Source organism: Nesoenas mayeri (genome assembly GCF_963082525.1).
Source record: "Nesoenas mayeri genome assembly, chromosome: 1".
Classification (NCBI taxonomy): domain Eukaryota; kingdom Metazoa; phylum Chordata; class Aves; order Columbiformes; family Columbidae; genus Nesoenas; species Nesoenas mayeri.
The window spans coordinates 192,534,288-192,552,840 of NC_137541.1; the positions used below are offsets into that span (position 1 = coordinate 192,534,288).

General features: G+C 39.5%; 1 protein-coding gene across 6 annotated transcripts in view; it reads right to left on the reverse strand.

Annotated features, from left to right (window-relative positions):
* NUP58 (nucleoporin 58) overlaps positions 1 to 16,341 on the reverse strand; it is a 42,266-nt gene extending 25,925 nt beyond the window's left edge. For 5 of the 6 annotated variants that reach the window (XM_080363205.1, XM_080363204.1, XM_080363202.1 and 2 more), the window contains exons 1-11: positions 16,104 to 16,341; positions 12,753 to 12,892; positions 11,448 to 11,486; positions 10,182 to 10,334; positions 9,022 to 9,156; positions 8,256 to 8,366; positions 5,408 to 5,432; positions 4,983 to 5,048; positions 3,945 to 4,119; positions 2,534 to 2,613; positions 1,732 to 1,850 (exon numbers count right to left, since the gene is read on the reverse strand). In XM_080363205.1, the coding sequence (XP_080219331.1) occupies positions 1,732 to 1,850; positions 2,534 to 2,613; positions 3,945 to 4,119; positions 4,983 to 5,048; positions 5,408 to 5,432; positions 8,256 to 8,366; positions 9,022 to 9,156; positions 10,182 to 10,334; positions 11,448 to 11,486; positions 12,753 to 12,892; positions 16,104 to 16,216 (1,156 nt within the window). In that variant the 5' untranslated portion in view covers positions 16,217 to 16,341. The remainder of the gene's footprint in view (positions 1 to 1,731; positions 1,851 to 2,533; positions 2,614 to 3,944; positions 4,120 to 4,982; positions 5,049 to 5,407; positions 5,433 to 8,255; positions 8,367 to 9,021; positions 9,157 to 10,181; positions 10,335 to 11,447; positions 11,487 to 12,752; positions 12,893 to 16,103) is intronic. The other variant, XM_080363203.1, reaches the window with a different exon arrangement.
* Positions 16,342 to 18,553: the final 2,212 nt, after the last annotated feature.

An 18,553-nucleotide genomic window follows, 5' to 3' on the forward strand; every position in this document is an offset into this window, starting at 1 on the left:
TGACTAGGTCACTAGATCATGTGCTGACAGTCTGAGCATGCTGGCACAACAGATTGAGCTTAACCCATACAAACAACCTTTAGAAAAAGAAACTACCTTCAGAAACTGCTGAAAAACCTGAGAAAAATCTGGAATGCATTCCTCTCATACTCTGTACAGACAAGAAGATCACACAGAAAGACACAGGATCTTCAGGATTCAGCGTATCTTCCATTCTGGAAGCTAGGTCTAGACAGCTCTCCTGTTTATGACATATGAGGTCTAGAATTTATGTACCATCGTGTGATGGCACGATGTTCAAGTATAATTTGGCACAAAATGACGTGCACTTGAAATCACTGGTTATTGCAGCACTTGTACCTAAAATGGCCCCCAAAATAAATATTTCTATGATCACAGGAATGGTAACCAACCAGAAGACTACTATCCAGAAGCCAGTATTCTCTGACCAGAGAGATTATCCCAAGATTGAATGACGTAGCAGCAAACAAGGCTAAATTTAAGTCAGAGATCAAAGCAATACCAACAGGCTCGAAACTGAGGAAGAGTTCCCATTTTGATCTGGAGCTGGCAGAGCAGACTTCCGTATTTGTCTGGTCAGACAGCCCTGTGCAAGATAGAAGGTGCCAGACATCAGCCTTATAACATCTAGATGCTGAAGGGAAGGAGATGGATATAGTGGATGGCAATGCTTCCACTTCCATGTTTTGTCAGGATTGTCCATCCAGCTCAGAGATTTACAGATCAAAGACTACAGAACACCTTTCCCAGAAAAGCCATTTTTGTCCCCATGCCTCCTTTTGTGACAACATGGTAGTCTTCTGAAAGGAACCTTACATCCCAAACAACTGCATAATTTCTCAGACTTTACAAGAAGAAAAAAAAATCTCCTGTCTACAAGGGGTTTTGTTATGTTCTATAAAGACCTCATCTTAAAATGTCAGGTGGACAGAGAAGTCATATTAGTAGAAAGGGATAGAAGAAGGAAGACAGAAACTAAAGTGAAAGGAAAACAGATTTTCTCACTGTTACGCTAACCACAAGAACAACAGTCAAAGGCAATAAAAGCTGTTTGGAAGCAGAACAGCATCAATAGACAAGGCAAGATTGAGCTGACCCAGTGAGAAGAGGCAGGAGCTTTCTCTGACATCTATGAGTTCACTAGGAATTGTACAAAAGCAAAATACAGACGGACTGAACAGACACTGTCAGAAAAGGCAGCACAAAATGGAAGTCCAAGTGTTTGCAAGATAACGCCTCAGATGTGCCCTGGCCTCACCAAGAGTCACAAACTTCCACTTTCAGCTCCTGTGCAAGTGCCATAGTTAAATCTAGAGAAGACTCCAGTTCTTTTACAAGAACGGTGCCAAAGTCAGGTAGAACAAGAGTGCAAAACATATTAGGCTTCTTTATTTCCTGTTTTTCAGAAGCTGAGAAGTTGTGATTTCTACTCCTGTGTACCTCGGTATCAAAATCTCTATGTAAAACAAACCACATCTACAAATTGCACTTCAGGAACTAGATCTGTCTCAAAAAGCTCAAGATCCTTTATGAATTTAACCTTTAATTCCTAATCTTTGCACTGGACAACTTCAGAATCTACCTGAACACTTATTTCTGTACATTAAATGAGAAAATCCAACCATAACAGGAAATAATTTACTGACTTTTTCTTAGAGGTACAAGACTTCTCCATTTTTATGTATGAAATATTAAAACTGAAACATTTACCTTGTGGAGTTATGTGTGAATTATTTGCTTGAGTAGTAAGATGATTTTCCAGTTCTTCTATTTGTTGCCTGTATTGTTGCAGCTGTACTTCAAACTGCTCAACCAAGATTCTGAAGTAGCTAAATGAGCACGACAAAAAAAAAAAAAGCCTATGATTAAACTTCACTAGTTTGCCACTATTTTTTAATCTGATCTATATCAGCTGACAATTTTCATGTAATTAACTTCAACAGTTATTTTCTATAACGTTCTTGACATTCTTCCACCAGATGAAAGAGAGTGAAGACTATTTCTCATATCTGAGAAAGATTAACTTAAGCGTAGGAATAAAACACTGATTCTATGAAGCATTCAGTACAAATGTTACAAGAAGAAGAAAAAAATAAATCCTATTATCAAGTTCACAGAATCCTAAAATGGTTTCAGCTGGAAGGGACCTTTAAAGATCACCTAGTCCTGCAATGAGCAGGGACATCTTCCACTAGATCAGGTTGCTCAGAGCCCCATCCAGCCTGGCCTTAAATGTCTCCAGGGATGGGGCATCTACCACCTCTCTGGGCAACCTCTGCCATTGCTCCACCATCCTCATCATAAAGAATTTCTTCCTTATATTGAGTCTGAATCTCCCCTCTTTCAGTTTAAAGCCATTACCTCTTGTCCTATCATTACAGGCCCTACTAGAAAGTCTGTCCCCATCTTTCTTATAATCCACTTTTAAGTATCGCAAGGCTGCAATAAGGTCTCCCCAGAGTCTTCTCCAAGTTATACGATTGACCATTTTTTTTGAATAGCAGTAACTCACTCTGCTGGGGCTGTATTTTCATGCTGGAGACCAGGAGGAGTTTTCTGTGTTCGTAATGCTATTTCTGCGTTCTTTAGCTCCTAAGTAAATATCAAAAATTAATAAAAGATAAGGTTCTCTATCAAATGTTCAAAAAGAAAAATAGCTACAACTCTACTGTTCATTCACATAAAATATTTTCTTCATATATTTAAGGTAACACCGTGATATAATCCAACCAGAAATTTTTCAAATAATAGACTACCAGAAAGTTGGAGAACTGCAAATACCAACAAAAGTTTGGGGAATGAACAAGCAACAGCATATACTGAAAGCACATAGAGCTCTCTGAAGATGAGAAAATATTGCACTTAACTATCAGAGATAAGATTTCTGTTGTACTTCAGAAATCCTGTTATAATTTTTGAGGATTAGGGGGGAAAAATGTAACAGTCAAATGCAAGGAAGTGAAATGCCTAAAAGAAAAGAAATAAAACAAACAGCATTATTTTGCCTTTTAAAAAAAAAATATTAACTAGTTAAAAAAAAAAAGTCTTTCTTTGGAAGTGATCTTTTTATGCATGAGAATTACAGCACACACTTCTGTTTAATACCTTCCAATAACTCTGCCATTAGGAATTACTCAATGTCTGCTTCTGCAAATATTTTCAACTGCACCACTTACAGAAATAAGAAAATGTCAGTAACAAGTTTTTGTTTTCACAGAAAATTGTTGGCTAGGCACCGCTATAGGGTATTTCCTTTTGTTATCAAAAGATATAGACAAAAAAAAAAAGCATCATTTTTACTTTAGAATAAAATACACTTATTTATGTAGCAAGCAGCCTTGACATGCCAGATGAAAGAAAAAGTCATACAGAACTTAAAAAACACTCGCATCTAAACTTGAGCTCAAACTGGTTGCATAGTTAAGATGTGGACTGGTGGGTAGAGTTATGACTCAAGTTCATTAAATTAATATTAATGCTAGTTAAGATATTTTGGTCTCTGAAATTTACAGGGTAGTGGTGGTTTATGTTTTGCCTTTTTTTTTTTTTGCTCTCTCAGTTATCAGAAGAAAACATACTTGCATTTCTGCTGCTCCAGTCCAGCATGTTGTTACAAATATGTCTTCACTACCAGCTGAATATATAACCGAAACTGAACTAAAGTAGGCTGATATTCTCTTCTATTGCCTTTGCTATGGAGAAGTGCTTTCCTGAATAAAAGTAATTTTATTGCTGTTGTACTTATCTGAAAATACTGACATCACATTATTTCAGTCTCCCCAGAAACTTCAAATAGAATGGATTCAATTTTTCACTTTTATTTTTTTGGACACGTGTTTAATTGACTGATAAAGGCAGCTAGTTATCCATATGAAATAACCAACATTCAAACTCTACATAATAAAATTTATATTCAATTATACCTGTGCTGTTTCCACTTTCAGCTTGTCAATATTAAGAGTGTTTCTCTGTAACCCACTGGCAACTACAGACAGAAGTTGTTTCAAAGCTTTAATGTCTTCTTGTACTTTAAGCATTGCTTTAGAGGACATTCTACTAATTTCTTCCTGAACTTGTTTTTGTTCTTTGACAAATTTCCTGGGGAAATGAAAAAGAACAGGGTGAGGAGGAAAAAAACCCAAAGTATTCAAGTTGAAATACTCAAGTATTTACTTTTGGGGTACATTATTTAAATAGCTATTAAAATAATTTTTCCAAAATCAAGTACTGACCAGTGAAGTTACAGCATAGCATAGTATTATCTTAACTCCTAGAATGCCAATACTGTAAAAACCAAAAAACAAAACAACAGAACAAAAAAATCACATCAAAAACCCACAAACAAAGCAAAACAGAAAACCCCAAAAACCCACAACCCAGACGAACACCAAAATCCCTAAACTTCAACAGCAAGTGTTTAAACATGTTACGCTGAACCCTGACAAGCTAAGATACATATCAATCATTTTACATATATGTGTTATAATATATAGTATCTATGTAAATGGAACGTGTACTTCACACTCAAAGACAGTGACATATAGCCTCCTTGACTAGTCTACAACCTGGCTCCTTCCTGTCCAAGGAAAGGTTCTTTTGCAGTTCTATTCCATATGAGATCCACAATGCACATGCAATTCAGACATAAGCTTCAACACTTACTATGCACGTGCAACAGGCTTAATACTCCCAGAGAGACATAGGTCAGATTGTAAGAGCGTATCTGTTGGGTATACCCATTTGTGTAAATGCACGGAAAAGCAAGACTGAAAAAAAAAAAAACCAAACAGCCCCAGACTTCAGCTATCTGCCTACTCTGTTCCCAGGGTTAACCTGCAGAAAGGCCTCGGGCTAGTAAGTTATCCTGCATGCAGCCTGCAGCAGGGTGTTTTTGTCACAGAGCACTGATAGCATACAATACTTTAGCTATTAAACTACTATAAGTAAAAACCACTACTTACTGTAGATTTTCTACATCTTGACATATTACAGGAGGTAGATTTTCATCCTTTAGTGCTTTGCTATCTCTAAAAGAGACAATGCACGTTTAGATGGTGCTTTAATACTGCCCAACATTTTTGCATAACTTCTAAATACCATTAAAACATTCAAGTGACTGACTGAACAGTTTCGCACCTATTGCATATATGCCACGACTAGGAATGACCAGTGTCTAGCAGATGCCAGATAAGCTGTAGGTATCACATTTGATGGGAAAATTGCAATATTTAAAATGATGAACCATAACTACTAAATTGTCCATATTGCAAAAGTTGGTTATTTACATTTACGCCTTTTTCAAGATCGAAGTTGTACAAAAGCCAATATATTTAGTTCAGCTGTTTTCTGAGAAGACATGGAATCCAAAGAAAACCTGAATACTTACTCTGGTCTTGTTCCTGTTTTGTCACCTAGAAAATAAAAACTGCAGGTTAGAAATAAAACTTTGAAGAACAAACAAAACAACCTTAGTGAGATTTTAAGAAAGAATTCTTGACTATAATCTGCTCCCTTTCTCTTGATAAGAGGAACAGACAAGGCTAGCCATAAAAGAAAGGTGATTTTAATTTAATCCCACTTCACAGATAAATATCTTTCCAGGAACAATAGCTCAACAGTGGTGCTGACTTCTGGGCACACAAAGTAATGCAAAACATCTTGTGTCACTCGACAAGTCACTACAAATGCATAACAACTGCAGTTGCATAAGAAATCTGTTCCTCTTATGCAACCACAACTCACTCAGACTTGCACTTACAAAACGCTCAAGTGTTTAAATTCAGCAATAACAGTCTCCTCTCAAGTAGGAAGGTAATGAAGGTTTGCCCATTAGACTTCCCTAAGAATTCTGCTATTGCATTAAGTTCAGTAATGAATGAGGTTTTACAGAACTGAAGTTGGTACTGCTAACCTACCACCTACACACTCCAAACTATGCCTCTGAATAACAGAATAGAGCTGAAAACAGTATCATGCATAACACATCCCATACAGCAGCAGTCTGCTAGGGAGAATACTCACTGAGCTTCATCTTCTTCAGCTGGATGGAATTCACATCCTCACTTCCCTCTCAGTGCCATCACGACACAAAGCAGCAATGTAGCTAAAGCCAGTGCCACAAACATTTTCAGCTGCAGAAGCCAGTGCCCAGGCCAGGAGAAGTTACTTTTAGAAGCAACACCTACTTAAATTGTCTGCAGACTGTCAACCAGTACCAGGACACTTAGAGAACCTGGAGTCTCAGACCATTCCCTATGCCTTTTGCTAAGGGGAAAAAAAAAAGAAAAAAAACAAAACAAACAAACAAACAAAACCCCACACAAAAAACCAACAAAAAACAAACAAACAAAACCAAAAAAACCCAGAAAATCGGGGGGAAGAAAAAAAAAAGCAAGCATACACCCCAGAATTCAGGACTCCTTTCTCTGCTAATAACCCAAAAATTAGACAGAAAACTAAGTATACCTTGCTTTCTCTCTCTAGCCACTTTTTTTGTGCCCCAGAACAATACTTACACAGTAAAAGATAAATATTTAAAATCAGATTTTGCTACTTTGTGGACAAATGCTTCAATTTTTACATTCTTTTTAGTAATAAACGAGAAAAATAAGTATAAGAACAGTTTATTTTTGTGCAGCCATATTTCAAAGACATACTAGACAGACAGTCTTCAGTAGGAAAAGCTTTTTATAACCAATTCCAGAAGAGAGAACAAAGGTGATAGTTCCTGTCTATTCTGAGATTCCTAGGGCACTTTTCCTTGGTAGCCACACCTCCTCCTTCCTTTTCTTAAGGAAGGAAACAAAATAGAACCCTCAAAACAATAAAGCCACCACCCTTAAACCTTAGCGCAGTTCCTTATACAGTAGTACAAGCAATTGTACTGACAGAACTGAGTAGCAGCACACAGGTAGGGATATTTGTCAGGGCTGCTTAAGCTAGCACTACCCCTTATGGGAGACACTCCCAAAATAAAACCTAAATTTAAAAAAAGAAAAAAGAAAACTCAAAAAACAGTCTACTTCAACAATTCCCACTGCTTAGCTAAGGGACCTCTGCTTATTACCCTGACAGCAACAGACCCATGCACCCAGTTCCACTATGCAACATACAGGGAATTCAGGTATGCATTCAAGTTTCCACCCTAAGAGCTGGGCAAAACAATGCTGGGAGATGTTAGACTTCAGTAGATAGAGTCTGTGGTACTCTTTTTAAGATACTTGTATATTATGGAAACATTGTGATATTCTAGTATTATAGTAACAGAAATCCCATAAGAACCTAGGAATCAGAGCTTTTTTATCACTCCCAGTTTCAGTAATAAGCTCCAAAAACAATCAACATCATGCAGAGCACTCCAGTTTGGACAGTTTATATGTCATCTCTTCTACAAGTACAAAAAACTATGTCTCCACAATGTATGTTATTCTGTAAAGATGGTTTCATGGAATTTCTGTACTTTTTTCTCTTCTAGCTACTGGTACACCTAATTTAAAATGTAGCTGCTGAATGGAATCACAAGATTAAATTAACAGTATTGATTCCTCAGAGAAAATGCACATTTTATAATCAGCTTTAGTTAAGCTTACTCTGAAAGTACAAAGGCAAGACAACACAATAGATGTCCATGTGTCAATGCTCAATATTCTGCTACTTAAGTACTTTAAAGCTACCACGGACGTAAAATTTTTACAACTGGTCTTAACCTGATAGAATGTATCAGATAAAACCACACACCACAAGAAATGCAGCTTTGAAGAATAACAGCTAAAAATATGACATTTTACTGCGTAGGTTTTCCAGAAAAACAAAACAAACCAAACAACAAGGTTTAAGATCTTTTACAGTTACAGAAAGATGGCTTCAAACAAGTACTTTTTGTATTTGCAATGCCTTCTGTAGCTCTGCTCCCCCCCCTCTAGTGGTTATTTGACATATAGCTGTTCAGAAATTTGCCATGGCCTTTTAGCAAACAGGAGGATATAGGTCCTGGTTCACGAGTATGATATTGGCTTATAAACAAATTTAAATTGCATTGCATTTGCAACCAAAATAATAGTCTTCTATACAAGCACAGAATGCTAAGAATGAAGCTAACTGAAATGCCTTGGCAGGGGGAGTTAAAGTTGTCAGCTTTAATTCTACACTCCTAACACTAAGGCATAGTATCATTGCTGTAGTGCTCCGATAATTTTCTCAAAAAAAAATTACAAATGTTTTAAAAACAAACTTACTCTTTTTGTCTGAAGAGCTACTGAAATCAATGCCACCAAGACCTTCATTTGCAGTAGTTGAAGGAGTTGCAGTTGTCCCCAGAGTCAAACTCAAAGCATTCTGCCCAAGTCCTACAAGAAATCCAAACAGAATTTCTGCACTTAAAACATTGATAATTACAACTTGTTTGCAATTTCAGGGTCCTTTTACTACATTTGGATTTTTAAAAATATACAAAATAAACAGAGAACAACACAGATTGCATTAAGTTTCATACAACTGTGTGCAAATCTTTTCACGTAATTTCTTCACATTATGAGATAGCTAATTAGATAGCTAACACCATCAGCATCTTAAGTATCTTTCTGTTTCTTTCATAGTTTAAGAGCAGTGTTACCAAGACTATACCTCAATGTAACAAATTTTTCCTCTAGAGCTGAAAAAGACAGTAAGCTGTAAAAAGACAATACTAATGGTTAAGGTTAATGGTTTCATTCAGACTAAAAGCCACCCAAATAAGATTTCAACTTCTCCACAGTTGAAGGAGATACATGTTCTCTCCCATTTATGAGGAATGTGCTTACATCAATTATTGCAAAGTTTCCAGATTTCACTTTTATTGTCCATGGATTTCAACACTATTTGTAACAGTAACACTTAAAAAATTACACTTTCACAGCATGAAATTTTATATAAACTAAATCTTACATTATGAATTTATACAATAACACATTAAATTTCAACATTTTAAGCCACAAGGGGGGGAAATACTAAAATATCTTCTACCTGTTGCTGCTGTGCTTGTATTCTGGAATAGTGAACCTCCTAAACCTGCTAAGGCTCCTCCTAAGGAAAGGCCTGTGGAGGCAGTTGTAGTTGCAGCAGTTGTACCACCCAGATTTAATGTAAAGCCAGTAGTTCCTGCAGAAAAAGAAAACCAGCTTCATGCAGACACTCCATCCAAATATATCCACAGACCATCTGAAAGGTCTGAACAGCATCTTAATCATAACTGGATAATAAATTAAGTTGTTCTTATTTCCTGCAGATCTTCCAATGACACAGAAACTTTTGAATCATACATTATTTTGTTCTACAATATCATAATCTTGATCTGTCCATATTTACCTGCAACTAAAGAAAATCTGAGTCTCACAGAATACTAGAAAATCTAGAACTTTCCACAGAATTTATTTTATAGCATAATGGATCGAACAAGTACTAGTAACTTTTATATTAAAAAGTTCAAAAGTTAATGTTTTATGTGAAACAAACTATTTTACACAAGACACACGTTACAAGAAAATTTTGTGGGTAGTTTGAGCTGCCTTCTGGAATCAAGCATCCCACATTTTGGTAGGACAGGGAAGAACTGAGCACAGGAAGACCACAGGCATAAAGAGACAGTGTAAAGAGCAGAGATAGCTGTGCTCAAACACAGATTCCTAAGAAAAGTGAACTGCAGTCTTAATTATCATCATGCACAACACAGTTTAGGCGAGTTAAATATGACGGCAGGTGTGTGCCACTAGGAGAACTACACTGGAAAAATCTTCTTTCCACTACTTGTTAACCATTTCAGGTCATCTACAAAAGGCAGACATTTTCCAAACTTTTCAGCTGCTCAAGTAGGAAGCTTTCAACCTTCAGTGGTGTTAACAACAACAAAAATAACGATTTTACATGATGCATCAGTTCTTGCTACACTCTTGCTGACTTACGTTATATGCTGGCTATATCACATGGTATACTGCCCTCTATATAAACATAAATCTATCTGTATTAGGGTACCCAAATTTAGAACTAGTGAAGTCCAATGAACCTTCTTAATAAAGCATCAGAAAATTATGTAAATACAAGAAAATTAGAGCGTAGAACTGTTTTACCATAAAGTTTTTTTCAAAATAAACCAACACAAACTCCAAATCACCTGAACGTTTTCCTACCTGCTGCAGGAGTCGATGTAAGAGCAGACGATAATGACAGGCCACTGGCTGAGGTAGAAGTAACAGGCAAAGCAAATGGTGTGGCTGAACCTGCAGGTTTGTTGAAACCCAAACTAAAGCCTGTGGTAGCTGCTGATGTGGTGGCAGGTGTGCCTGAAAGAAACCCAAACCCAATTCTTGCTCTTAGAACATTCTCTTTGAGAATAAATGCTCAGTTCACCTTATCTTCTGAACTATTCCCAATTAACCATCACGAGCACCATGGCATGCAAGATAATTTGCATCAAGTAAAATGTCCCCATAGCACCTTTCAGCTCAATTTCAAAGGTTTACATAAATTGCACAGGCATTTTTGCTCCAGAATTCCTAATGATCCAAAGGGCTTTAATCATGGACTGATGATTAAATCTCATGGTAATCTAAAGAAAACTGTAAAAATAAGAGCTGCCACCAAGAGCATCTAACAGAAGCAACGAAGTATTGATAGATGGAGCTGTAAACAGTATCAGCCAAAATACAGACTAAAAATTCTCAACTGGATAACCATACCAAAATGAACCCACATATCCTTTAGATTTCTAAACATGAAAGCCATGTTGAAATGTTATTCCCTCAAACTTTGCTGTTGAACACTTTTGAAGTAAACCAAATAAAGCTTCTAGTAGAAGCTGTTTTCTTGCTGTTTTCATGGTAAGAATCCATTTTACATTCTAGAATCCATATTCCCAAGTAAAGGAGGAGTGTGCACGTACATACACAAACCACAATAGCAAGGATAAGAAACACATACTTAGTGTCCTCAGTAATTGCTGTGTGTGTTTTGGATGACATTATTTCATTCAGTTACTGAAAAGAACTAATGTTCATCTGCAAAGTACCAACTGCCACGTATGATTATGCATTACACAGTCTGTTCTAGGTTATCTGCTGTTCCTCCCTTCTGACCAGTTCATGTGCTTCTTTATCCAACACCATTTTCTCTTTATTTATTCACAGCATGGCTTCCTAAGTTCTTGGACTGCAGACTGAGCACCACTCTAACCCCTAACATTTGTGTTACTCAAGCTCTGTTTCCCCGCAGACTGGTGTTTAAAAAGAAAACCCACAACATAATTCCTGTATATTCAATGAAAAATAGTCACTAGGGATGCATCAGAGAAACAAAAGCAAAATATTCCTAATGTCCTTTCCCAGTTCAACCTTCTTTATTCTTCTAAGCGAGGTAATTATGCCTTTATAACATTACAATCCAAATTAGGTCCTTACCTAGTGTCAGTCCTGTAGCAATAGTTGTTGCTGTTCCTGCTTTAAGAATACAAACAAACAGAATCAGAATAGTAATTGAAGACAACAAAACACTGATAATAATACTACATTATGAAACTATTATGCAAGTTTTTTCTTTGGTATGTTTAAAGTAAAACATTAACAGAGAAAACAGTATTTGTAAGCACCAGCAGCACAAATCAAAGCATAACTGACTTAAGTAAATTTTCAATAATAAACTGCTAATAGTGAAGCTGATGTTAACACAGCAGTTCAGCAAATTGTTTGAAATGTTAAATAAAAGGGTAAACACAAATATGGAAACTAGTAATTCCATCAAGTATTTTTTCAGCCATATGGCAGTACATCATATTAGTATGAAAACCAGCAGATTTACAGTATAACTAAGAGGATTGTAAGGCCCAAAATATTTGCAAAATCCTTTGTCTTGGTTTACAGTTTCTGCCCCACTGGTAATTTAAAGAGAATATTTTGAACACAATGCTAGGCCATTTCACATTTTCAAAAAACATCTGTTTATAAGATCAAAAGAATCACTGAGAGCTCAAAGAAAATTACCCAGATGTAGCTGAACACAGTATTGTGGGCTTTCAAGTCTACTGTCAAATTTATTTCTAGTAGATCGGTTCTTAGAACTTCCCCTACCTGCTCATACAAGTGTACAAGAAGAAAAAAAAAAAAAAGACCATTTTGCCTAATAGTAATGGAGTAATTAAAATCTATTAGGTTATGTCTGCACGATGGCTGAAGAAAAAAAATACTGCCAGTCAGAAAAGTTTTATTCTTTTGCTCTCCAATACTGCTACAAGAATCTGAATTAGACACCTGAAAATACTAATTTCCTCATATAGATTGCTGACATTAGAAAACATTAAACAACAAAACCAGAAATTATTATTATAGCAGGGTTACAAACATCACATTACAAATACTAATGATCTCACAATGTTTTAAAATATTTCTCAGATCAAAATATATCACAATCTTAAATCATAAATTTGAGCATACTGAAGAGTTAGGTTTCTAGAAAACTTCAGGATTCAAATTATGTAACTACATATAGGCGCAGATAGCGTATTTGTGTTTCTGCAGCAGTGATACTGCATAATTCTCAGTGAATGACCTTTTACACTGTTCAAAGAAGCCTTTTTACAATACTTAAGTAATATTTGGAGCTACAGTACTGTAAAAAAAAACCACATTATGACTCCATTTTTGTGTACAGATGACATATTTCTTCACTGTTGATTCAAATTTATGCTGTACAAGATTTTTTTTTTCTACCTGTACTGGTACCTCCTAGTGTAAAGCCAGTTGTTGATTTTGATCCAAAAAGTCCACTCCCAAAGCCCACTGAAGGAGCTGATGTAGTCGCTGTAGCAGTAGAAGAGCCCAGAGTTCCAAAATTAAGTCCACCTGTTGAGCTATTACAAAATAAGATTATTAGCAATAATAATTTTTCAAAATAATCCACACCGTCTGTTATTTCAGTTTCTTTCCCACTTCACTGTTCATCTTCCTAAACTACACACAACACAGCTGGACAAGACAGAGTCCAAGCTCACTACCACCAAAGAGGAAGCCTATTTTTCCCTTTCCTTCCACAGCTCCATAACTCCCGCTGCTTCCATAACACGAGCTCCAGCATTTCTTCATCTTGCTCAGCTGATACATCTTACTAGACCAGTGGGAAATTTGAACTTCTCGCCATTATATCACCTCATTAGTTCTGCCTAATTATTCTCCCTAACCTACTGAAATGGGAGAACAAGTACTAGAGGCAGCACAAAGATGACAACAAACCCACAAGAACACCTTTCCAAAGCAGGCTGCAAGTCCAGTTGGACACCTCTGACCAAAAGCCTCCACCAATGTTACTTTATTTCATTCTAAAGTGATAAGCACAGACACACAAGCATTCACATCAACAGTGCAACTTTGCCCTATCTTACCACTGAAACACGCTGATGCAGGAATTCATTTTCTAACCAAAATGCTTTCATTCCCCACAGGTGTAAACAATAGAGCACCCATGCCCACCAGACCTTCTCTTCTGACTGTATACTTGGCAGAAAGTTACAAAAATAAACTTCCAGAGCTATTTTCACAGATTAAGGGGAAGAGAGAGGATAGAGATAGAGATCAGTCATCACCAGGAAAATTATGCCTATTTTTTGGGGGTACCTACAAATTTTAGGAGTTTCATGGCAAACTTCACATTTAGCAAAGAACACACTAACTTACTGTACAAAATCCAGGACAATACAATAATCATTATCTCTAACAAAAAAACCCTATATGTACTAGCAGCCGGGTCAGTCTATGATTTTACAATTATTTTTGTTCTTAAACTGACAAAAGATCAGCAGAACCATTTATTTGTAGGAACTTCTGACTTCCATTTGTGAGCCTTTTCAAAAACTAGGTAAGTTTTCTCTAACTTACACAACATTTTGCATATGTACAACAGTAGCACTGAAACAAAATGCAATTTGGACTTCAGGGTACCAACTGTCAAGAAATATTTTATATTTCATGTGTTCAGTATTTTCTTGTTGTTCCCTCATTTTCTTTCTCTTTCTGTATGACAACAGCTCCTAGACATTAACAAGTTAAAACACAAAAATAAATCCTAAGAAAAAAAGGCTGTACTTGGTTCTACATTAAAAGTTTTCAAAATCTCTATAAACTGATTGTGGCAAGCCCAACAAAAGTTGGTTGCAAGTTCAAAAGCCATGTATGAGTTATTCTTAAAGAAGTAATTCAGGAAGCAGAGTGGCCAAGAAATTTAAATGGACACAGACCCGCTAATTGTCCCAATTCACAGGAGCCAAAGCATTTCAGCTTTCCTCACTCCCAATATTTCAAATACACCAAACTACAGCACCATGACCTAACTGCCTGTAACCTTCAACATACAATATGCTGGTTCTCTCACTTGTCAAGGGTTTACATTCCTCATCTTTTTCCAGTACAAAGACGATTACTCTGTGAAAATTCTTGTTTCAGCATTCCAGTAGAGGAAAGCTACGCTACCAAATACACAATTCACCACTACAGGACAAAAACCCCCAAATAAAATGAAGTGGCATTTTATTTGTTTTTTTAACAGCAATAAACCAAAATGTAGAAATAAAGCAATGGCAGCATCCTCACCAGCAGGAAAAAAGCATGTCCTGGATAAAACAGGGGAAACAAAAAAACAACAAAAAAACCCCACACACACTATAAAAACATTTACATTAAACAGGAAGTTTTTACCAAGTACAGAACAACAAGACAAAAGAGCTTCCTTGTTTCAGGCAGTACATTTAGAAAAATGTGTTAGAATAAAGAAGTATTTTCCTAAGTTTCACATTTTAATCACAGGAAACCTGCATTAAACAGGTGCGAAGCAAAATACAGTTAAGTTCTTTACCAACTCCATATAAGCTTCACTATGGGGGAAAAGAAAAAACAGCCAAGCATACATAACAAAAGAATGTCACGAATCTATCGTGACCACAAAATTAAGAGTATTAAAAGAGACTCAGAAAACTTGTCCCCTCTCTTGTAAGCTTCCAAAAAGCAAACTGTCATTTCATCTAGATATGTTATTTCAGATTCAGATGTTCCATTGCCTTCCCCTCACACTGCTAATTCCAGACAATTCTAACAGATAAGTATTTTCAAATATATCTGCTTCAGGTCAAATTCGCCTGAGTGGCTTGCCCTGCCCATTTAGTTTATATTACAATGATCATCAATTCTGCCTGAACAGATTTTGGAAAAACTCTGATACAAAGCACTAATACTCAATGGAGACATAGTTGCAAGCAAGTCAGAAAAAATAATCTCTGTTAGTACAGTTGTGTGCAAAGAAAGAAAAAAGGGGGGACAACCAGCAACAACACTTACCTATTATTCTGAGAAACCTAAATACTAACAATGACTTTAGTACAGAGCCTGCTGTATGTTGCATGCACAGCAAAGCACAGTGAAGTTCTCCTTTTACTCCAAGACACTATGAACCAAATGCAAGGTTATCTGTGTCAGGAAGGATAAAGCTGCTCCTAACTTCAAAAAAATATTAAACATTTGGGCTTTGATGTCAATGAGCTGCATGCCACACACACACGCTCAGTTTAACTGCTGAAGTCTAGATACGCATATGATTCACATTCTGCATTCAGAACATTAGAGATAACCGAGAGACACTCTGCTCCGACAAGGCCAAACTGAAGCAGAATTACAAGAGCACCTCTCTTCGTTTTTAGCTGCTAAGTGGACTGATCCCTACGTCTCTATCTATGAAGCCGGCCGTGAAGCAGATGAGGCCCGCGCGCCGAGGCAGACGCGGTGCCGCCGGTTCATCCGTGCACCAAGGGCCTTTCGGCCTAGAGTGCTGGAGCGCCGGACCCGCCCGGGGCAGCAGGAGGCGCAGAAACGCGCAACCCCGGGGCTGCGCATCTCCCACCGCGCGCTCACCTGCACACAGGCGCGTGCAGCCCGGCCCTGCCCGCCCCGGCCAGGCCCGCGGGGCAACGGCGGCCTCGGCGGTGGGCCGGGCCGCGGGGCTCAGCCACACCAGGCCGCGGGAGTCTGGGGGCGGGGGCCTGCGGTAGGACCGAGCAGGGATGGGGGGTGCCGCGTTACCTCGGCGTGGCGGCTCCGAAAGAAAATCCCCCGCCCCCGCCTCCTCCTGCTCCGGCGGCGGCCGCCGCCGCGGAGCCCAGGGTCCCCGTGCCGAAGGAAAAGCCCGCAGACATTGCGGCAGCAGCGGGAACGGCCGGAGAGTGGGGCTGGAAGGCGGCAGCGGGGGCCGGGGAAGAGCGGCGGTAGCGGCGGCCTCCTCAGGAGCGGCGAGGGCGGCCTCAGCGCCGCATCCCGCCCGGCAGCAACTTCGAACCGAGCGGCGGCAGCGAGCGAGCGCGCGGGCACCAGCCACGCTCCCTACGCGCGCCCGCCGCAGTGCACGACGGGACGGCGCCACAGCTGCGTCACGCGCCGGCCCTTAAAGCGACAGTAACGCGCGAGGTGCGGCCGGGGCTGCTGGTGCAAACGGCCGAGAGCGTCCGGCGTTGGGGGGTCCCAGAGTTTAAAACGCGGAAGCACCGGCGGCTGAAGCCGAGGGGAGGCTGCGGCCCTCACGGGCGCACAACGTGCGGCGGCTGTTGGGTGCCGCCCTTGCCGGGTTCCCGCCGGGGCACAGCCGTGCAGGCAGAGCGGAGGTAAGGGACAGGGTTTCCCAGCAAGGCGCCCGGAGGGAAGCAGCCTCCCCCGGGCCGTGCGCCTGGCCCCGCGCTGGCCCGGCAGCCTTGCTGAAGGCTCTGCCGTGCCTCCCTACCCGGTTGGTTCCAGTGCCCCCCTCGATGCCCGCAGGGGCAGGACAGGCTGTGGTACCGCAAAGGTCACCTCCAGGTGACAGGCCAGGAAGCAGGAACTCGGCTAAAAATCCAACTCAAATTCCATGGAGACCCCAAAACTCAGTTTCAGGCTGAACCTGGGCTCTCAGCCAGCACAATGGCACATGGCTCCTGTCTGCCTCTCCAGTGACCCATTGGTTCCTAACGCTGTCGTACAAACCTGAATGTCACACACGCGATTATTAATTGCTGCCCATGTTTACCACACAAATTACTACTCCCGTTTTCCCTGCCAGGTGCTACTTCACCTACACAGACCACATGAAGCTGTGGAAGTGGTTCTACTCCCTGCCCTGACCGGTCACCAGATCACAACATGTCTCTCATATAAAACTGGGGAACTTTAAGAAGCCACTGCTGAAATGCAGGGTAGTTTCTCAGAGTATCCTACACGCCACATTCACTCAGGAGAAGGCGTTACTAGACTTTTAAAAATCTACCTCATACTCTAGATGACTCATAGTGCTATGAAAGGTTTTATACAGTTACCTCTGGAGTTTCTCAAAACACTCCAAACACCACAAAATCCTCTGCGTTCTGCTGCTCAGTGCTGTGACTGCTGCAGAGTACGGATGGCTGACATGTTATCCACTGGAAAGATAACATCTTTAGGATTAGTGATCTGTGACTGGATTGCTGTCCTTTATACAAGGCAGAGCTCCAGGCATATAGTTATATGTAATTGTTGATGTTAAGTCCATATTTACTTACATATTGCACACCCATGCCTATCTTTGAACATCTTAAAGACATGAAAGCCACAAAAGTGTGAAATGTTAAATGGAGTGACTTCCACAGAATCATTTGTCAATAAATTCTTCTGATCTGACAGGCCATGAAGTGACAAGATACATTGGCATAACAGGAAAAGGCAACCTGTCAAGTAAAGGGTGATGCATTTGTAGTATGATTTTAACAACTGGTGACAGTCTATGAATGTCAGTGCTCAAAAACTTCAAGAGCATTAAGTCTGTAGATTAGTACAAGAGGTAGATTAGTACAAGAGGCTCATTTTGTAAAAAAAACTGGCCTACTTGTTTCTAATTTAGATAATAATAATGAAAATGGGAGGACATACAGCCCATTCTGCAACCTTTAAGCTAAATTTTATGATGTCTCTTAACTACCGTACAGCACACGCAAGATTTTTATGCACCAGCACCCACACAACTATGATACGGATGAGTCATTGCACTGTGCAGCTGTTACTTCGTTCTTGTACAGCATAAAACTCTAAACTGCTCAAACACACTTTACCAGTTCTTACTTCAGTAAGGCCTTTGACATAGTCTCCCAGAAGTTCCCCACAGAGATGCTGTTGATGTATGGGTTGGATGAGCAGTGAGGTGGATTGAGGCCTGTCTGAACAGCCCACAGGGAGGTGATCTGTGGCACAAAGCCTAGCTGGAGGCCAGTAGGGACCCAGGGGTCAACAGTGGGTCCAGTCCTGTTTAACATCTTCACTAATGACCTGGATGATGGGGCAGAGTGCACCCTCAGCACATTTGCTGAAGACACCCAACTGGGAGGAGTAGCTGGTATGCCAGAGGGTTGTGCTGCCATCCAGAAGGACCTCGACAGGCTGGAGAAATGGGCTGACAGGAACCTCATGAAGTTCAACAAGGAAAAGTGCAAAGTCCTGCACCGGTGCAGAAACAACCCCAGGCACAAGATATATGT